We start from the raw sequence: 22,695 nt of genomic DNA, 5'->3' as shown, positions 1-22,695 counted from the left end.
AATTGTAACTTTTACTTTCAGTCTTCTGTTAACTTATGTGACTTCTGGTTTGTCTTTCCATTAGCTGAAACATATCTTTCCACATGCCTTTATGATCTTGTTCTGCATCCAGGTGCAAGGCTATTTTGGTAATTATCCAGAACCTGAGCCTCTTTGACCTCAAGCTCACTTTTGATTTCCTTCAACTTTACATCTTATTTTCTCCTCAGTGTGAACTTCTATTTACAGACCCGCGCTGTACAATTAAACATTCAATTATTCTGGAATATCGAATGTTGAATTTGGATAAGGCATTAAATGAAATGCTTATTATCAAGTTCATTAATGGAAATTGATTATGCTTATCTATCTCTTTTCCTTCTAGTCTGATACACTTGACTATATTGCATCTTCCATTAGTTATCTACTGTTGTCCACCTGAATGTGCTGCATTTGCTTGTCTGTCTGTTTTTATTTTTGGAATATTATCCAGGAATTGCTTTCATTGGATTTCTTTGCCTAGGGCAGAACCCTGGCTTGGCTTCCTGATTTTAAAATTCTCACCTTGATTTCAAATATCAAGATCCACTTCATCTGCCTGTTGTCCTCCTTTTGTAGTATTTTCCACCACTCCTACTAATGAGGGCATTTATGCTTTTACCATTCAAGCCTGTAACTCATTCCCCAAATTCAGTTCAGTGTCTTATTTTTCTTCCTTAAAGTATACTTTTATTGTCCAATCTTTTGCTGTTCTATGTCTCGATTGGTGTGGAGATTCAGATGCACCTTAGCACATTTTTTTAAGTTGGGTATTAAATATACAATATAGCTGAAAGGTTTTGCTGCCTTGGTTAAAACTGAATTGTCTTTAACTTTCGCCATTGTTTTAAGTACTGTAACTTATGCAAAATCTTCATTTTTTCCAATCTAGGTGTCTATATCATAGATTTAAATGCATCACTATTGGCAGCTGTACATTCATGTACTGTGATCCAGCATTCACTTTCTCACCTACTTCCCTTCTCAGTTTTTCATTTCTTTACGATGTTCATCAGAGCATAGTTCTTTCACTAATTGTCTATCCTAATATCTACTTGTTAATTATTGTTGTTAATTTGCTGTTTTAAAGGTGTTTTATAAGTAAGTTTGTGTTACTCATTGTCCTGCTATGAACTTTATCCATGTATGTCCACTGTATATATTTGTGAATAGTTTTTATTTTTTGTCTTTATTCATCAGTATGCACTTCCATTTTCATATGTAGTTTTAAATACATTAACAATGAAAGTAGGAGTGCCTATCAGGGATTTCAGTTTCCACAGGTAATCTCTGAACAGTGAGTAAAAATGCAATCAATTATTTTTTTTTAATAATTGTAATAAATTTAGACCAATTTGAAGAAATTTGTTTTCACTTTGATATGAAAGAGTCTTTTTTTGTTGATCAGTGTCAAAAAAAGCCAGATTAGATGCACTGTGATTCAATGGTGTAAAACAACAAAACATGAAAACTTCCAAGGAGGGTGAATACTTTTTATAAGCACTGTACAGCAGAACAGTAAATTCAGTCTTTTTAAAAAATAATGTTTCTTGATGTGTAGATGAAGTTTCATGTTATAGAAAATCGTGTCACAGACCTTGTTTTCTAGGGTCTGAAGCTCCCTTATAGCTTCAGATCTGAAATTCATACCCAGATCTAGGCTAAGCCAGTAGTAAACATTAATTCAAAATAATTAGCACCGGCTTTTTTGAACAGCCAGCTAGACCTTGCTTGCCTGGTATTGAATAAAGCTCTGTTGATCAGTGTCCTCTGCTTCTTATTTTTACTTCCTATGCACTCATGACTTGTGGCCAAATTCTACTGTAACTCCATTTACAAGTTTGCAGATGGCATCACTGTGGTGGGCTGGATCTCATACAATGGTGGGATGGAGCACAGGAAGAAAAAGGAGAGTCCAGTGGCATGGTGTCACGATAACCTCTCCCTCAATGCCAACAAGACAAGAGAGCTGGTCATCGATTTGAGGAAGCTGGATGGAGTACTTACCCTAAATAGTGCTGAGGTGGAGATGGTTGAGAGCTTCATCTTCCTGCGAGTGACTACCAGCAACAATTTTAATTAAAACAGCAAGCTAAGGTGCTCAGAAGGCTAAGGAAATTTGGGATGTTTCTTTTGATCTTTACCAACATTTACAGATGCACTATAGAAAGCATCCTATCCGGATGCAACATAGCTTGTATAGCAACTGTTCTGCCCCAATCCACGAGAAATTGCACAGTTGTAAATGCAACCCAATCTATCATTAAAATTGACATCCCCTCAATTGATTCTGTCTGTACTCGCTGTCTTAGGAAAGCATCCAACATGATCCGATATTCCTCCCACCCTGGTCAATCTCTTATCCCTTCCCTCCCATTGAGCAGAAGATACAAAAGCTCGACAGATTATCATCAAGCTGAAAGACAGTTTCTATTCTGTTGGTATAATACTTTTGAACAGATCATTTAGGTGATAAAGATGAAGTCTTGATCTCTCAATCTACCTCGTCGTGGCCCTTGCATTTCTTTGTCTACCTGCACTCCAATTTCTCTGTGATAATAATCCTATATTGTACATTTTTGTTTTGCCTTTTCATACTACATCAGTGTACTTGTGTATGGAATGATCTGTCTGGATATCATGCCAACAAAAGCTTTTTATTGTATCTCAGTACATGTGACAATAATAAAACCAATTCCCAGTTACCAACAGAGACTTGTTGCCTGGCACTGTGTGTGACCATCACCCATCTCATTTTGGAATGGCTTTTTGCCAAGACTGTCTCAAAAGTGATGTTGTAGTTTTGTTGATGTTCATCGCACACATCTGTGTGACACAGGCTTTGCGCACTATTTCTAAGGATGTACTCTGAAGCAGTTGTCAACTATATTTGGTTCTCAACCTTTCCAAAAAATACATTCATGATGTGTTTATAAAATACATTGTCTTTATTCACTATACCAACCAAGTCCAGAGCTCAGGAATATTTGCAGCATCTGTTTCACTTCGGCAGTGTGCTTCAGTCATTTGCTCCAGACTCTGCCTTCTCTGAACCGTATTTCCAATATGTAAATGATGATTAAAGGAACAAAGGGTTTTTCAGACCGGTTCTTTTGTCGTGATTGACTCTGCCCTGAAGGCAGTGTGTCTGCCTGTAGCTACTCATCAATTTGCAGATCAACAATGGATCTGAGGAGAAGAAAGAGGTGGATCTGACTACCTCTACTACCTTGGATCATCACCCCTTTTATTACTGTTTCTTACTGATGGCAATAACAGGAATCACACTACAGTATACAGAAAAGTGGAGAGTAGTCTCCTCTGACTGTAGAGTTGACCAGAAAGTTATCTATTTCCAACCCTTAAATTTGGATTGGACTACTAACATTATGTAGAATATTTGCATCCTGTTATTAGGAAATGCATTCATCGTGTGTGCAATATTCTGTGAAAAACACTGTTTGAATTTAAGTAGATGAGGCAAGTACCCAATTGTCATTATTCTTTCTGGTAGGTACAGTACTGATGTGGTCTAGATGAATTACCTGCCCTAAATCTCTCATATTATTTTGTAGATGATGTAAGTTATCCTATAAACAAAAAGATACCATTTCATCAGTAAAGTCTGGTATTTGACATAATCAGCAGATCTTGTAGTTATCCAGGCAATGTTCGTGATGCCTTTATTCTGTCATTACATCAGTGTTAACTGAACTACCTTGGCAAACTAAAGGGTGAATGTGGTTTTTCTGTTGGAGTATGGTGTATAGTTCCTGAATATATGTTGAAAACAATGCTGAACATCTGATAAGATTCATGTTAATCTGCAGCATGCTGTGCAACTCTGGAATCACTCACAGACAGTACTTGCACCGACCACTTAATAAGTAGCTAGAGTAGAGGAACTTCAGAAGCAAAAGGAAGAAAAGTCCCTTTCTGTACCCTGTAGGGAAATTAGTCAATAATTGCTAATCCAGCTCCTCCTTCAGTAAAAGCCCCACAGTTTCCACAGAGCAGCAATGCAAAAAATAAAACCCACCACAAAATACTTGGAGGCTGATATCAGAACATCCTTCAAGAGGATGAGTCCTTGCATTACATCAGGCCCCATGGTGTAATCTGTGCCAGATGACTGGCTGGACTGTACAAGGACATCTTCAATTTCTCTCTGCTGCTGTCTGAGGTTTCCACCTGCTTTAAAAGGGCATCAATTTTATCTGTACCCAAGAAGAGCATGATGAGCTGCCTCAATGACTGTCGACTAGTGGTACTCACATCTAACTGTAATAAAATGCTTTACGAGGTTGGTTATGGCTAGAAGTAAATCCTGCCAGAGTAAGGTTCTTGACCCACTGCAATTTACCTACAACTGCAAAAGGTCTTGAGTGGACACAACCTCACTGGCTCTTGGTTCTGCTTTGGAGGACCTAGACAACAGCAAGATGCTCAAAGTGCTGTTTATTGATTGTAGCTTTTCATTCGATACCATCACCCCTGCAGTATTAGTCATCGCGTTTATAAACATCAGCCTCTGCAACTGGATCCTTTATTTTCTAATTGGGAGATCAAGTTAGAATGGATTGGTAATAACAAACAACACAGATGCACCTCCGGGATGTGTATTTAGCCCACTGCTCTACTCTCTACACACATGACTGTGTAGCTAGGCACAGCTCAAACACCATTTATAGATTTGCAGATGATAGCACAGTTGGTTAAAATCTCAGGTGGCAACCTGGAGGTGTACAGGAGTGATATATTTTGGCTGGTAGAGTGGTGTCACAACAACTTTACTCAGCATCAGCAAGACCAAAGAATTGATTGTGGACTTCAGAAATGCAAGTTTTTGGAACACACACCAGTCCTCATTGGGGAGTAAGCAGTGGTAAGGGTGAACAGCTTCCAGTTCCTGGGTGTCATCATCTCCAAGGATCTGTCTTGATCCCAGCACATTGATTCAATCATAAGGCGGCACACCAGCTGCTCTGCTTCATGGGGAATTTGAGGAGATTTGGTATGACCCCAATGTTTTGCAAACTTCTGAAGATATACAGTGGAGAACATTTTAACTGGTTGCATCACTGCTTGGTATAGAGGCTCCAATGCAAGAGGCTGCAGAGGGGTTATCGATGCAGCAAGCTCCATCATGAGCACGGTGCACTCCAGCATCGAGGACAGCTTCAACAGGTGGTGTCTCAAGATGGAGCCATTCCATCACTAATAACAAGAACCCTGTCCATCCTGCCGCCTTCTTGCTACTTGTCATCAGGGATGAGCTACAAGAATCTGAAGACCAACACTCAATATTTTAAGACCATCCTCTTCCTCTCCATCAGGTTTCTGAATGGTCCCTAACAATGCTTCATTATTGCTTTATTTATTTACTGACTTACTTTTCCTTTAGGAGCAGAATTAGGCCATTTGCCCATCAAGTCTATTTGCCCACAGATTCACCACTCTTTGGCTAAAGAAATTCCTCCTCATCTCCATTCTGAAACGATGCCCCTCTACTCTGGAGCTGTCCTCTCTGGTCTTAGACTCTCCCACCTTAGGAAACATCCTCTCCACATCCACTCTATATCAGGACCTTTCACCATTAAATAAGTTTCAATTAAGTCACCCCTCATTCTTCTGAATTCGAGTGAATACAGACCCAGAGCCATCAAACGCTCTTCATATGACAAGCCGTTCAGTCCTGGAATCATTTTTGTGAACATCCTTTGAACTCTCTCCGGTTTTAGCACATCCTTTCAAAGGTTATGGGCCCAAAATTGTTCACAATACTTCCAAGTGAGGCCTTACCTCAAATAAAGTCTCAAATTTATATCCTTACTTTTATATTCTAGTTCTCTTAAAATGAATGCTAACATTGCATTTACCACCTTCACCACAGACTCAACCTGCAAATTAATCTTTAGGGAATCCTGCACAAACACTTCCACGTATCTTTGTACCTCAGTTTTTCGTATCTTCTCTCCATTTAGTCTGTGAGCTGGTAGGGTTGGTCGGTACCATCTGAGGGGAATAATGCTCACAATTAGGTAAGGTATACATCTCTAGAGTTAGAAAGTATGTGATAGCATTGCACCAGTGGTAGCTTTATTACTTCAAATAAGTAAACACTTTTTGTATATATTCCATATTAACATCAGTACAGCAGAAAATGTTACCCCACTCCCCAGAAGGTAAAAAACCTCATTTGGAGATGTTGTATCAAATCAAAACAATCTTAAACTTTTGTCGTAGCACATAGAATTACAATTTATTTGCACTGTATTTGCTATTTTGCTATTTATTTGTGATTTCTAGCAGTTTTGTCTCTACACTACTACTGCTGTAAAACAACAAATTTTGCATCATTCAAGCCAATGATAATCATCCTGATTCTACTTCTGAAACTATATTGGTAAATGAAACTCTTCCATGTTGTCATAAAAAGTAGTTTCATCATCCTTCATGCAGCATTGTTTGTCCTAGTGCTGCCCAGTGAATAAATGTAGTTTGTACAGCCAGTGTGGGGTTCCGTCACCTACCTCACCCCACAGTAAACAATTGAAACTTAAGTTCATTTTTCGCAGGTTTATAAAAACATGAAAAGAAGCCACACAACTACAGAGCTCTGGCATGACAGAAAGCAGTTCAGCAATTATTATGCAGTACAGTAAGCAGAGTTACATTTGACTTGTATAATCCAATCTACACTCACTACAACATCAGGTATTTAGTATTCAAAATTCAAAGTAAAATTTATTATCAGAGTCCATACATGTCACCACCATACCCTAAGATTCTTTCTCTGCGGGCACACTTTACAAATCTATAGAACAATAACTAATCTGTAACCATCAGGAACTGTAAATAGACTGTGCAAATGCAGATATAAATAAATAGCAATAAATAATGAGCATGAAATAACAATATGAATCCCTTAAATGAGTGTAGCTATCCCCTTTTGTTCGAGAGCCTGATGGTTGAGGGGCAGTAACTATTCTTGAACCTGGAGGTGCTGTTATCCACAAACAAAAAGGTAATCATGCCTTATACATTCATATTCAAATCGTTTATATAAATTACAAACAATATACCACTGGACACAAGCTTTCAGTTGGAAAAACAACCCTCAATCATCACCTTCTGCTTCCTACCATTGAGTCAATTACAAATCCAATTTGCTGAATACCTCCTGGATCTCATGTGGTCTGCCATAAGGGATTTTATTGAAGGTGTCCATATAAACAACTGCCCTACCCTCATCTCCCCTCTTGGTTACCTCCTCTAAGAACTCCCAAGAGATTGTCAGACATTGTAAGACTACCATGCAAAAAGTTGTGCTGACTGTTGCAAGTCAGACTGTTTCTCCAAATGTTGGTAGATCCTGTCTCTCAGAAGCCCCTCCAGCAATTTACCCACCACCAATGTCAGACACACTGGCCTGTAGTTTATTTCTTGCTTTGCTACTCTTTTTCAACAATAGTACTTTTTAGTCACTTTCTAATCCTATAGAACCTCATGTGGGGCCAAAGGTGAAGCAACAATCTGGGTTTTGCCTACAATTTCTATTCAATCTACCAACAAAATCCAAGAATGCAACAGGCTGGGCCCTGGGGCTTTGTCCATTTTAATGCATTTAAGGTCTCCAGTGCCTCCTCCCTGCTAATTCTCATGTGGTCCAAGACAGCACCACTCATTTCCCTCATTCAGTGTCGGCTGTGGTCGGCTGCTTCCAAGACATCGGCAAGTTGACGGTGCCTGGAGGTTTATGGCAGGGAGTTTCTCCCTTTTGCCACCTGCTATTGGAGACTCAGGAGTCGATTGACTCAGGGACTTTTGAGACTTTATTTACCGTGCCCATGGCTTGTTCTTTGTCAAATTATGGTATTGCTTTGCACTGCTGTAACTATATGTTATAATTATGTGGTTCTGTCAGTGTTAGTCTTTGGTTTGTCCTGATTTCTGTGATATCACTCCGGAGAAACATTGTATCATTTCTTAATGCATGTATGCATTTCTAAATGACAATAAAAGAGGACTGAGTGTTCAAATAATCTATTTCCTTAGTTTAAATAATTTTCTCTAGAGTCAAAGCTAAAGAAAGATATTTATTTAAAATCTCACTCGTTTTCTTTGTTCACACACAGTCATGCTGGTCTTTCAGGAGACCTACTGTCTTCCTGGCACCATTTTTCTCTTAGTCCCAGGAGACTTTGGTGTATTTTGTTCATCTTGCTTGTCAGACCCTTAGCCATTGTTACCCTCCAAACTTCTCCCTTAAGTGCACTTCTACAGTCTTGTAGTCAAGAGATTCCCTAATTTCCAATTGCTTATGCCCCGTGTTTGCTTGCCCATTTTTCTTAACCATAGCTTCAGTGTCTTTCATCACCCAGGGTTCCTGAAACCTACCATCCTTGCCCATCAGGAATATATGGGCCCAGAACTCTTGATGTAACACTTGTAAAGGTCTCTCAGTAGGCAGATGTATCTTTCCCTGCAAGCAATTCTGCCTAATCAACCACTGCAAAATCCTGCCTAATGGCTCCAAAATTTCAGGATCTTGACCTGTGAACTCATTGAATCCTCCATAAACTCTTTTTAAACTGGTATAATTATGGTCACATGACCTGAATTACTTGTCAACATTTCTCAGGAGGATGTCCTGTGTTACACCTCTCTAGTAATCTCCTCTATTTATCTATTGATAAAAGGAGCTTTCTTGGACACATTTCACAAATTCCTCTCCATTCTATACTGTGGTTGACCCAGTCAATTTTACAGAAATTAAAATCTCCCACTGATACATCATTTTATGTTTACAACTAAATGTATTGTGTGACATGAAAATATTTTACAACCTTATAAATTGGAAAAACTGCTGACTTTCTCTTAAAAAGATTATTGACAGCTTTGGTAGATCATCTTGAACAGTAGTACATTGACTCAGCTGGCAACACTTCATACTGCTTGGCCACTGGTTAAATCAGGGTTATTGGTGGGATTGATAATGGAAGTGGATCCAATCTGAAAATAATATGGGTTGATTGAGCAGTGTAACATGAGGGGTGTGGAGTATAAGAATGCAGAGGCCTTTTTTTTCATGGTTTCACCCTTCATTGATAACCTCAGCAACTGTGTTGACCTCTAAATTGCTGGTTACATTATTAACACTCTACTGATCTAACAGGCTGACCAACAGAATAGTCAGCACTGCTAGGATTCCAATATTGTTGAATGAGCAGGTAGCACAAATTTGGGTTTGGGTATTTCCTGCATTAGCTAAGGGATATAGTTGAACTTGAACTAGTCCAAAGGTGATTTCCCAGGCTAATTCTTGGGAATGAGAGAATTATCCTTTCAGAAGAGACGGAGCAAGTTGGATCTGTATTTTTTAGAGTTCAGAAGAATCATAGAAAAAACCATAGAACTATAGAAACTACAGCACAGAAACAGGCCTTTTGGCCTTTCTTGGCTGTGCCGAACCATTTTCTGCCTAGTCCCACTGACCTGCACACGGACCATATCCCTCCATACACCTCCCATCCATGTATCTGTCCAATTTATTCTTAAATGTTAAAAAAGAACCCGCATTTACCACCTCGTCTGGCAGCTCATTCCATACTCCCACCACTCTCTGTGTGAAGAATCCCCCCTAATGTTCCCTTTAAACTTTTCCCCCCTCACCCTTAACCCATGTCCTCTGGTTTTTTTCTCCCCTTGCCTCAGTGGAAAAAACCTGCTTGCATTCACTCTATCTATACCCGTAATAATTTTATATACCTCTATCAAATCTCCCCTCATTCTTCTACGCTCCAGGGAATAAAGTCCTAACCTATTCAACCTTTCTCTGTAACTGAGTTTCTCAAGTCCCGGCAACAACCTTGTAAACCTTCTCTGTACCCTTTCAACCTTATTTATATCCTTCCTGTAATTTGGTGACCAAAACTGAACACAGTACTCCAGATTCGGCCTCACCAATGCCTTATACAACCTCATTATAACATTCCAGCTCTTATACTCAATACTTCGATTAATAAAGGCCAATGTACCAAAAGCTCTCTTTACGACCCTATCTACCTGTGACGCCACTTTTAGGGAATTTTGTATCTGTATTCCCAGATCCCTCTGTTCCACTGCACTCCTCAGTGCCTTACCATTAACCCTGTATGTTCTACGTTGGTTTGTCCTTCCAACGTGCAATACCTCACACTTGTCTGCATTAAACTCCATCTGCCATTTTTCAGCCCATTTTTCCAGCTGGTCCAAGTCCCTCTGCAGGTTCTGAAAACCTTCCTCGCTGTCTACTACACCTCCAATCTTTGTATTATCAGCAAATTTGCTGATCCAATTTACCACATTATCATCCAGATCATTGATATAGATGACAAATAACAATGGACCCAGCATTGATCCCTGTTGCACACCACTAGTCACAGGCCTCCACCCGGAGAAGCAATTCTCTACTACCACTCTTTGACTTCTTCCATTGAGCCAATGTCTAATCCAATTTACCACCTCTCCATGTATACCTAGCGACTGCAGTTTCCTAACTAACCTCCCATGCGGGACCTTGTCAAAGGCCTTACTGAAGTCCATGTAGACAATATCCACTGCCTTCCCTTCATCCACTTTCCTGGTAACCTCCTCGAAACACTCCAATGGATTGGTCAAACATGACCTGCCACGCACAAAGCCATGTTGACTCTCCCTAATAAGTCCCTGTCTATCCAAATGCTTGTATATTCTGTCTCTTAGTACTCCCTTCAATAACTTACCTACTACCGACGTTAAACTTACCGGCCTATAATTTCCCGGATTACTTTTCGATCCTTTTTTAAACAACGGAACAACGTGAGCCACTCTCCAATCCTCCAGCACCTCACCTGTAGACAGCGACATTTTAAATATTTCTGCCAGGGCCCCTGCAATTTCAGCACCAGTCTCCTTCAAGGTCCAAGGGAACACCCTGTCAGGTCCCGGGGATTTATCCACTTTAATTTTCCTCAACACAGCAAGGACCTCCTCCTTTTCAATCTGTACAGTTTCCATGATCTCACTACTTGTTTCCCTTAATTCCATAGAATGTGGGATGGTCATACTTATAAACGTCTAAGAGAGCCCGACAGGATATGTGAAGGTATCTTCACAAGTGGGTGAGAATCCAATGAGGGGATATAGTTTCAAGAAAGGGAACTGATTACTCAAAATCAAGTTATGTAGACATCTTGTAGAAAGTTGTGAATCTCTGGAATTCTCTACTGCAAAGAGTTGTAGAGACTAGATTATTAGAAGTACTTAAAGTGGAGGGTGGATACATTTTCAAAATTTGTGGATTGAGAGCGGCAGGAATCTGGCACAGAGAAAGAGTAGAGGCCTGGGGTAGATCAGTCATGACATTGAGTGACCGTGCAGGCTTGAGGGGTCCAGTGCCTAATCCTGTCTTATTGGTTCTTGTACAGCTGCAGATTTATATTGCACAGTGATACCACATCAAGTTAATATGATGATTGTCCTTAATATATATTAAAAATTATCTTGTTTAGAAATGGAAGAAAATTTCTTTTTGGTGCTCTGTTTTATGAATGTTTATTCATATTTATTTGTTGTATCAAATAGGTTTACTCTGTTGCTGCTTGACCTTGAAGAGTATTATTTTGATTATCACACATTTTATCATGTATTTACCAACAACAAAGGAGAAAAGAGGTACTGTACATATAAACTCAAGTTACTGTGTAGTAGTGTTGGTATCCTTGTCGCTTTATTGTTTATGTTTAAGCATGCTTTCAGTTTGTCCATTACTTGCCAAATAGGACCTTAGAACTTTCGTGTAGAACATAGAATAGTACAGAACAAGAACAAGCCTTTGGTTCATGTTCTCTGTGCTGAACATAAAACTGAATTAAACTAACTCGTCTGCCTGCACATGATTAGCATCCCTGCATTTATTGTATATTATGTGCCTCTCAAAAGGCCTCTTAACCACGACTATTTGCTTCTACCACTGCCCCTGACAATCAGTTCAAGGCACATAATGTGTTGATTCACATTTAAGGGTATATAAAATTATGAGAGTCATAGATAAGGTAGATAGCTAGTAGCTATGTTTGGGTGTCTAAACCTAGAGGGCACAGGTTTAATGTGAGAGGGAGGAGGTTTAAATGAGATCCAACAGGCAAACTTGGCAAATTTGCAAAAAATCCAAAGGCAGTATCTAGATTGAGCTGCCAGAGGTAATAGTGGAAGCAGGGACAGGGCATTCATTAGGCATTTTGTCAAGTGCTTGGACGAGCTGGACGTAGAAGGAAATTGAATTAATGAAGGCAAGTGGGATTATTATAGACAGTCATGATGGTGGGAAGAAGAGCTTGTTACAATGCTGTATGACTGAGACTGTACTTAACATATCTAGTTTACTATCTCCATTACTGTCACTTACTAACACATATTTTAATAAAGCTTTAGATGAAGTATAACGCACGCAAAATGCTGGAGGAACTCAGAAGACCAGGCAGCATCTATGGAAATGAATTAACAGTCAACATTTTGGGCCAGAACTCTTTGAGGACTGGAAAGGAAAGGGACGTGGGGGAGAGGGAAAGATGATGGGTGAAGTCAGGTGGATAGGGGAGGGGTGAAGAAAGAAGCTGGGAGGTGATAGGTGGGAAAGGTAAATGGGCTTAAAAGAAGAAATCTGATAGGAGAGGAGAGTGGACAAGGGAGAAAGGGAAGGGGGAGAGGCACGAGAGAGAAGAGATAAGGCAAGTGAGTAGAAGGGGAAATGGGGCAACAGAGTCAGGAATCAAAGAAGAGTGAAGAGGGAGGGAGAAAAATTACTGGAGGTTAGAGAAATAGTTGTTTATGCCATCAGGTTGGTGGCAACCCAGATGGAATACGAGGCGTTGCTACTCTAACCTGAGCATGGCCTCATCATGGCAGTAGAGAACGCTGTGGACCGATATATTGGAATGGCGGTGGGGATTGGAATTATAACAGTTGGCCACAGGGAAATCCTGCTTGTTGCAGATGGGGCAAAGGTACCACGTCAAAGCGGTTCCCCAAATTGCACTGGGGCTCACCAATGCATTAGGACCACTGGATACAGTAGAAGGCCCCAAAAGATTCACAGGAGAAGTTTTGTCTCACCGGAAGGACTGTTTTGGGCCCTCAATAGAGGGGAGGGAAGAGGTGAATGGGCAGATGTAGCACTTCTTCCGCTTCCAGGGGTAAGTGCTAAGAGGGGTATTAGTGGGGAGGGACAAATGGACAAGGGAAGCATGGAGCGAGTGATCCTTGTGGAAAGCAGGGGTGGGGGGGGGAGGTAAAGATGTGTTTGGTGGTAGGGTTCCATTGAAAATGGCGGAAGTTATGGAGAATGACGTAGTGGATATTGATGTAGGTAAGGACGAGGAACTCTATCCATGTTAAGATGGCAGGAAGATGGGGTGAGGGTTGATAATGTGGGAAATAGAGGAGTTGCAGGCGAAGGCAGCGTCAGTGGTGGAGGAAGGGAAGCCCTGTTCTTTGAAGAAGGCGAACATCTTTGATGTTCTGGAAAGGAAAGCCTCATCCAGTGAACAGATGTGGCAGAGACGAAATAATTCAGCAAAGGGAATGGCAGGGTGGGGAGAGGCGTGGGAATCAGTAGTTTATAAAAGATACTGGTAGATGGTTTGTCTCCAGAGATGGAGACAGAGAGATCGAGAAAGGGGGAGAGAGGTGTCAGAAATGGATGAAGTGAATTTAAGGTCCGGTTGGAAATTGGATGAAATTGATGAGCTTAGTATGGGTGCATGAAGCAGCATCAATGTAGCACAGAAAGAATAGAGAGCATTACCAGGCAAGGCTTGGAACATGGACTGTTCCACCGTCAACGAAAAGGCAGGCATAGCTGGGACCAATGTGGGTACCTGTGGCTACACCTTGAATTTGGAGAAAGTGAAAGGAGCCGAAAGAGAAATTGTTGGCTGAGGACCAGTTCTGCCTGATAGAGGATGGTGGTGGTGGAGGGGAACTTGTCACGTCTGTTGTTGAGAAAGAAACAGAAGATTTCTCAAGTTGGTTGAGGAGGCAACTCTCAGGTTGGAGGAGCAACATCTCAAATTCCATGTGAGTAGCCTCCAACCTGTTGGTATGAACATCGATTTCTCCTGCTTCCAATAATTGTTCTCCCTCCCTCTTCCCTCATCTTTAATTCCCAACTTTGGCTCCCCTATTACCTCTTCTGTTTTCCTCACCTACCTATCTGCTTCCCTAGTTCCCTCCCTTCCCTTTCTCTCATGGTCCATTCTAATGTCAGATTCCTTCTTTTTCAGTCTTTTGCCTTTTCCACCTATTTTGTCACAGCTTCTTGCTTCAGCTATCACCTTCTACCTTGTATTCCTTCCCCTTCCCCCACCTTCTGCTAAATTCTTTCCCTTTCCTTTCCAGTCTTGATAAAAGGTCTCAGCTCAAAACGTCGACTGTTAGTTCATTTCCACAGATACTGCCTGAGCTGCTGAGTTCCTCCAGCGTTTTGTGTGTGTTGCTCAGGTTTTCCAGCATTTGCAGAATCTCTTGTGTTGGATGAGGAAAGTTACTATTCAGCCTTTTGTACTTTTCTCGATCATAGCTTTACTATGGGGTAGAAGGAGAATTGTATCATTTGCACTCATTGTAGTAGTTAACTGTCGTTAACACATCTGCCTAACATCAGCACTCTGTCTTTCTTTGTTACAGAACAATTAAAGGCTCCCTGAAGATTTGTTCCAAATCATTGATCTTTGAACCAGATCAAATATCAGAACCCATTTTAAAGGTGCAGTGTGTATGAGCTGTTCTTGCATGCCTGGTGTACCATATTGCATATCTTGAATTTATTTGAAAATTTTGCAGAATGTCACATACTTACTTCTTGCACCTGGGTGTTAGTTATAAGCTAATCTAATTTAAATTGGTTATTCCCTTTTAGTTTGTCATGCTAATTAGTTCAATTTCCAACATAGGTAGTACTATTTTCATGGGGATATTTCCCGCAAATGACATTTATTCTCAATATATGATCCCCGCAAATTACATTTATTCTCAATATATGATTATGTTCAGGCTCCCACCCCAGCTAGACTTACTGATGTTTTCAGCAATTATTCTCAGGAAATACACTTCGCAATCCAAATCCTCTAGGCAGTATACCCTATTACTCTTGACAGCAGCCTTCTTGCACAATATTATAAGACCATAAGATCAGAATTAAGCCATTTGGCCTGTCGAGTCTACTAAGCCATTTCATCATAGCTGATCCATTTTCTCTCTCAGCCTGAATGTCCTGCCTTCTCCCCATATCCCTTCATGCACTGACTAATCAAGAACTTATCAACCTCTGCCTTAAATATGCCCAATACTTGGCCTCCAAAGTTGCCTTTGACAACAAATTCCACAGATTCACCACTCTCTGGCTAAAGAAATTCCTCATTTTTGACCTAAAAGGACATCCCTGTATTCTGAGACTGTGTCCTCTGGACTTGGACACTCCCACCACAGGAAAAATCCTCTCCATGTCCATTCTATCTAGGTCTTTCAACATTCGGTAGGTTGCAATGAGTAGAGGCCTAGAGCCATCAAATGCATCTCATATGACAAGCCTTTTAATCCCAGAATCATTTTTGTGAACCTCCTTTGAATTCTTTCCAACATCAGCACATCCTTTCTTAGATAAGGGGCCCAAAACTGCTCACGATACTCCCAGTGAGGCCTCACCAGTGCTTTATAAAGCCTCAACACTACATCCTTGATTTTATATTGTAGTCCTCTTGAAATGAATGCTAACATCACATTTGCCTTCCTCATCACTGATACAACCTGAAAATTAATCTTTAAGGAATCCTACACAAGGACTCCCAAGTCCCTTTGCAAATCAGATGTTTTAAATTTTCTCTCCATTTAGAAAACAGTTTATGTTTTTTGGTTAAGATGGCACTACCTAACGTGTGCAACAGCTTCTTCGTAGTCAAAAATAAAGAAAGCTTAAAACATCACTAAAAATACTTTTTCTGAGGTAAATTGTATTAAATTATTGCTGCTGTCACGTACCCCGTGACGGGAATAAAGAAACCAGCTGAAATGGAAACCACTTTGGAGTCTAGTATTGCTATAAACTATTAATATTTATTAATAACTACGCTATACAGTAAACTAAGTGAAGATAAATCAAACAGGTTAGCAAGAATTGTATATATAAGTAAGTAAATCAGTAAGTGTGGAGAAATATGTATGAAAAACTAAGCTTCTTTAAGTCTAGGGGTAAAAAGATAAGGTCTTACGATATTGAGTAAAATTCAGTTCAGTTCAGTTGTGGAATTTAGTTGAATAGCGATGGGGAGAGAGAGAGAGAGTGAGTTGAGTCTTCAGGTGAGCTGTTGCCGTCGATCTTCTCATCGTCCTCCGAAATCCTTCACAAGTTGCCGACTGTGACTTAACAACAAAGGGGACCATACTTCGTTGTGGTTGAGCTGTCTAACCAGGCCAGGGTCGGACACATGGACAACTCCCCACCGGTCTTGCCTTTGAACTTTAACTGGCAGAGCACTAGGATCAATCCGCCTGATCGATCCTCCAAAACCCACTTTCTCTGCGGGCACAACAATGCTCATTCAGTGTCCCGATCATGTGTCTTGAGGTCTGTATCATCTGACCTCCTATTTATTTCCCTGTGTTGAGCATCACTTGTCATTCAAAGTGTCCCTCTTTCCTTTGTCTGTAAAGGAATGCGAGCAGGCAACAAGTCCTTGGAAGTAACATCAATAATGTCCTGTTGGTCACCATAGCAACCTTCGAGCTGCTCAGTTTTTCTCTCAAAAGTAAAACTCCAAAGTTACCTCCCTGTGCCTTAAAGTGACAGTCAAACCATCAATCTTCCTCTCTCTCTCTCTTTTTAAAACAAACCATCGATGATAAATAACTCTCTCTCTATCTCTCTTCAAGCAGTTAATAGGGGCACTCCTGGATCCCCTCACACTGCAAACAGTGAAGGGGCGAGTGATGCCGAGGCGAGTACTAGAGATGTATCAATGCAGATGGAGTTCTGATGCCCGTACAACTGGCCTGGGAGCGAGGTTGAATCGTTCTGGGTGCTGCAAGGAGAAGTCAGGGTTGCTGCTTGTACACCTGACCTGGGGCACGGTTGGATCGCTCTGGACACTGAGCTAATTTCAAGAGCTGGAGGACAGCTTTGGGCTAGGCGACAAAATCTGGGCCCGAAGCAAATTGCTAGGCAGCCTGGTCTGGGGTTGGGCCTTGTGCTGCAGTACTGCCTGGGTCCGAGTGCAAGATACAATGCGCTGTTTAGACAATTTAAACGCTGGCTCAGATCAGAGGTGAGAGCCGATTTTGCTCACTCTCCGTGATGTTCACTCCTCTCTCTAGGGCGCCATAGCCTTTCCTGTTCCGTCATTGGGTCACTTTAAACACAGGCCCAGATAGACTGAAAAGACGGTGTTGGTCGGGATGAAAACTGATTTCCCTCATTCTCTGTGATGGGCAATCCTCTTTTTACGGCACTGAGGGTATGAAGACTGCCCCAGCTGCTCTGCTCCGTGCCCACTAAGAAGAACCAATAAGCGAGGCTTTGGGCCTACTTCAGGCTGCTCTGGGGTTTGAATCTGACAACTCATTTTTGGTTTGGAATGCTGTTCTTCGCCTCAATTGTTTGCATGGCCTGTAATTTTTTTTTCATTCTCTTGCGCATTGAGTGTTGGTCTTTTTCTTTAAATTGGGTTCTTTCAGGTTTTTTGCTTTGTGTCTACCCATGAACAAGCAAATCTCTAAGTTGTATAATTTATACATTCATGATAATAAATGTACTTGAATCTTGAATTGTGAAGAGTGGAGTGGCAGAACCATGCCAGGGTCAATTGATCCTTGAAAGATCATTACTAATACCCCCACAATCTCTTCAGCACCTCTTTCAGAACACAGGGCTGTATGCCATCTGTTTCAGGTGACTGATCTACCTTCAGGCCTTCCAGTTTCCAAATAACTTTTTTCCTAGTAATGGCCACTTCACACACTTCTGCCCCCTATTTTTATGGAACTTCACTCCAACCAGTGGCTACCTTTCTAAAGAAAAACAAAAGAAGGGGACATATGCAAAAAGACACAAAAAAAGGATCAAAGCTGTTGGGAAAATGAAGAGAGAAAGGACCTGTGAAGCAGATAATAAAAAGTAGCAACAGAGTGCTGTCAGACGGGTACGGATGTTGGCGTATTTCCTCTGACTAGTTGAACAAAATCTACATTGTATATAATAAACTTTTTGAATTGGCCGTGTTGTAGTTTGAAATTCAAATTCTTAAGGTTCAAGTGCATTTATTATCAAAGAATGCATAAATTATACAATGTTGAGACTTGCTTGCTCACAGGTAGCCACAAAGCAAGAAACCTGAAAGAACCCAAATTAAAAAAAGAATACAAATGAAAGACTAACACTTGGTGTGTAAGAGAAAGAAAAAAACACAAATCATGCAAAAAAATTGAAGCGAACAACACCATTCCGAACCAAAATGAGTCCTCAGATCCGAACCCTGGAGCAGCCCGGGATGGGCCCAATGCCTTGGTTATCAGTTCATCATGTTAGTGGGCACGGAGCACAGCAGCCGGGGCAGCTTTCATAGCCTCAACACTGTGCAGATGACCATCGCAGAGAATGAGCAAATTCGGCTCTCCTCCTGACCAACACCCTGTCTTAACAGTCTATCTGGGCTGGCGTTTAAGTTGACCAAATAATGGAAAAACGAAAGGCTCTGGCACCCTGGAGAGAGGACTGAAGTTCACAGAGAATGAGCAAAATTGGCTCTCCCCTACAATCTGGGCTGACACTTAAATTGTCTTAAACTTGCACTAGGACCCAGGCACTGCTGCTGTGAAGGGCCCTGGGCCTAGACCATGCTGCCTAGCCACTCGCTCTGGGCCTAGATTTCATTGCCCAGCCCAACGTCATTCTCAAGCCCTTCACATCAGCTCGGCACCCAAGGTTATCCAACCTTGCACCTTGGCCAGTTGTACAAGCATCGAAATTGAATCTCCTCTGCTTGGTCCCCAACCTATCCTTTCAGCGTCCAGAGTGATCCAGCCTTGCTCCTGGGCTAGCTGTATGAGTATTGGAACTTCATCAGCAACGATTCATCCCCCGAACTCACCCTTTCACTGTTTGCAGCAATAACAACGCAATTTACCTTAGAAACAGTATCCTTAGTGACGTTTTTAGTCAGATTTCTTAGGTTTTTGACTGTCAGGAAGCTGTCGCGCACATTCCATAGCACCATCGTAACTGGTAGCGTCTCAGTAGCATCTTGTAGAGTTCTATGTTTTACATCGCCCTTTTGGATAATGGTTTACACTTTGCATTCATTTTGAATGAAAGAAGCAGGAAATGTTGTGGTTATAGCACGGTAGTGTAGTGGTTAGTGTAGTACTTTGTAGTATAAGTAACTGGGTTCTATTCCTGCCACTACCTGTAAGGAGTTTGCACAGAGCGTAAAGGGAAATTATGGAGCATTGATGGATCCTTAATCACCTTTAATTTTTGGATGGATTAGTGTCTTAGAAATGATGAAGTCAAAGAAAAATAATTTGGAAGATGTACTTCTTTCATAACCAGGTTTTTTTTTAGATGTACAGAATTTTGTATTGGTCAAATTTCCATCTAATTTTATATTTCTAACTTTTTCAAAATGTATTTTTTTCAAATGAGACAAGTCGTAAAAATAATTCTGTCAGATCTAACTTCAAATATTGGCAGATTCCTCCTGTTCTAAAGTGTGCTTATTAGTGCTTGTTGAAAAATACTGAATCCTTATCTATTTAAATATTTTCATTCTTATTTTGAAAGGTCCTTGTGATTTCATTCCTTTCTACTTCTGCAATGTGCTGCAACCTCCTGACACTAAAAGATATTTGCACAGTTAGGATTTTGACATACTTAGTAGTTATAATACTTAGTAGCAAAGCCCTGAAGTCTGGAATTCCTCCAGAATTATAGTTAACACATGGACAAGAATGGCCACAAAGAGCAGCTCACATTACCAAGGACAGGTTTCTGTAGGAACTAGGGTATAATGTACACTGAAAGTTTATGGGAAAAAGAAAATGGAAGAGTAATAGGTTCTGTAAAGGGATGAAGTTGATCAACATAGCATGAAGTGCACATGGAATTGTAGCTAAACTATAACAGATGACAGACCCAGTTTAATAGTCAACAAATTGGAGAATTTGCCAGTGAAAATATCTCTGTGGGATGTTAGCTCTTGGAGGTGTGCAGAATCAGTAGTATGTCATAAAAGATGATCGTTGAAGAAGGAGATTGCCATATAACTCAAAAGCAGTGGAGAAGTATATTTCATCTTTGAAGTATGTAATTTAGACAGGAAACAGAAATGGCTTAAACCGGAAAAAAAAAGTCAAACCAGCCTGCCAGCTACAGGCATAACTGTTTGAGAATGAGCTCCAAGCTGATGAAATTCACTGTAAAATTTAAGCAACTAAGTGGCAGAACAGAGACTCAGTAGCTGAGCTTGAGAACTTAATCTGCAGTATACTAAGATCCGTAGAAAGTCTAGGAACTTGGAAAATTCAAATTCGAGAGGGAATTGGGTCCTCATTGGAAGCATCATCTTGACCCATGAATATCAAACCATAAGAGATTGGAGCAGAATTAGGCCATTCAGTCTGTCGAGTCTGTTCCAACATTCGATCATAACTGATTAATTTTCCCTCTCAACCTAATTTTCTTGCCTTTTCCCTATAAACTTTGCCCTTACTGATCAAAATTCTATCAACCTCCTCTTTAAATATACCCAGTGACTTGGCCTCCGCAGTTGTCTGTGGCAATGAATTCCACAGATTCACCACCCTTTGGCTAAAGAAGTTTCTTCTCATCTGTGTTCTAAAGGGACATCCTTCCATTCTGCAGCTGTGTGAATACATGTGTGAGGAGATGCATTTTAGGAATTTAAACCCATTTTCAATATTGAAAATATGCAAGGTTCATAGTGAGAACAATTGCATGCAACCTATTCTCATAAGACAGCCTCGTTATGAGGATTGCTGTATTAAAACCCAATTCCTAAAATTACTTCATATCTGTACAATTTTAAAAGAGGGTGGAAATATTTCCATTTTAATTTTGAAGAATGCATTTATAGTTTGTCGTATATTTATTGGCAGTTGTTCATGTACCAAGTAATTATTTTGCCTGGTGGTGTAATTGCGTCAGCACTGGATTTCGAGGCAAGTGGTCCTAAGTATGAATCCAGCCAGCTCATAGCCTTCTTTCCATCTGTGCTGGGTTGCGCTTTGAGCTAACAATTCGACCTTATAAAAAAACAGTCAAATGCTACAGAAATGGCAAAAATGCTGCACGATGCGCCACAAGGCATGAAGAGGAGCAAAAACATTATCCAAACGAGGAGAAAATTCAGAAGTCAGAGGTGCAAAGCGACTTGGTAGACCTCGTGCAGGATACTCTAAAGCTGGGGTTTGCAACTCGGGGTTCATGGACCCCTCGATTATTGTTAAGGCTGCATGACATTAAAGAGGCTGGGAACCCTTGCCCTCAAAGTAGGTTGAGACTATTATAAGGAAGAGAAATGCAAAGTTAGCATTTATTTTGAGTGGAGTATAATATAAGCAAGAATGTAATGTTGAGGCTTTATAAGGCATTGGTCAGTCCTCATTTGAAGTTTTGAGCTCCTTGTCTATGAAAAGATGTGCTAGCATTGGAGAGGGTCCAGAGGAGGTTCACAAAAGTAATTCCAGGAGTGAAAGGGTTAACATATGAGGAGCATTTGATGTCTTGGGGCATGCATTTACTGGAGTTTAAAAGAATGAGGGAGGAATCTAATTGAAAACCAATCGAACGTTGAAAGGCCTAGATAGAGTGGATGTAGAGAGGATGTTTCCTATAGTGCAGGAATCTAGGACTAGAGGGCAGAGGCTCAGAACAGAAGGATATCCCTTTAGAATAAAGATGAGAAATGTCTCTAGACAGGTTGTGAATCAATGGAATGCATTGCCATTGATGGCTGTGGAGGTTAAGTCATTGGGTATATTTAAAGCAGAGGTTGACAGTTTCTTGATTTTTAAGGGTTCAAGAGAAAGGGATAACTATGATGGAATGACAGAGCAGACTTAACGGCTAAATGGCCTAATTCTGCTTCTACTATGTCTTATGGTCTACATGGAATTATTTGGATGTCGGGTATCAATTTAAACAAGAACCAGTCTTTGTAAAATTACTTTAAGGCCATTGAATCCAATCATCCAGTGTGGGAATTCTGATTCTGTACTATCGTAACAGTTATAGTCACAGAGAAGTACAGCACAGAAACAGGCTGTTCGGCTCATCTAGCCCATGCCAAAACCATTTAAACTGCCTACTCCCATCAACCTGCACCGGGACCTTAGCCCTCCATATCTCTACTATCCATGTACCTCTCCAAACTTCTTTTAAACATTGAAATTAAACTCGCATACACCATTTGTACTGGCAGATCATTCCGCACACTCACGACCCTCTGAGTGAAACAAGTTTCCCCTCTTGCTCCTTTTAAACTTCTCACCTTTCACACTTATCCCATGACCTCTGGCTGTAATCCTGTCTGACCTCAGTGGAAAAAGCCTGTTTGCATTTATTCTATCTATACCCCTCATAAT

General features: G+C 40.7%; 1 protein-coding gene across 2 annotated transcripts in view; it reads left to right on the top strand.

The window, feature by feature from the left end:
* nsmaf (neutral sphingomyelinase (N-SMase) activation associated factor) overlaps nucleotides 1-22,695 on the top strand; it is a 163,123-nt gene that overhangs the window by 5,824 nt on the left and 134,604 nt on the right. For both annotated transcript variants that reach the window (XM_063063988.1, XM_063063997.1), the window contains exons 2-3: nucleotides 11,626-11,715; nucleotides 14,728-14,806. In XM_063063988.1, coding sequence (XP_062920058.1) covers nucleotides 11,626-11,715; nucleotides 14,728-14,806 — 169 coding nt within the window. The remainder of the gene's footprint in view (nucleotides 1-11,625; nucleotides 11,716-14,727; nucleotides 14,807-22,695) is intronic.

Source organism: Mobula hypostoma, chromosome 1 (assembly GCF_963921235.1).
Source record: "Mobula hypostoma chromosome 1, sMobHyp1.1, whole genome shotgun sequence".
Lineage (NCBI taxonomy): Eukaryota > Metazoa > Chordata > Chondrichthyes > Myliobatiformes > Myliobatidae > Mobula > Mobula hypostoma.
Note: the sequence above shows the minus strand (reverse complement) of the source record. Positions and strands in the feature narration are given on the sequence as shown.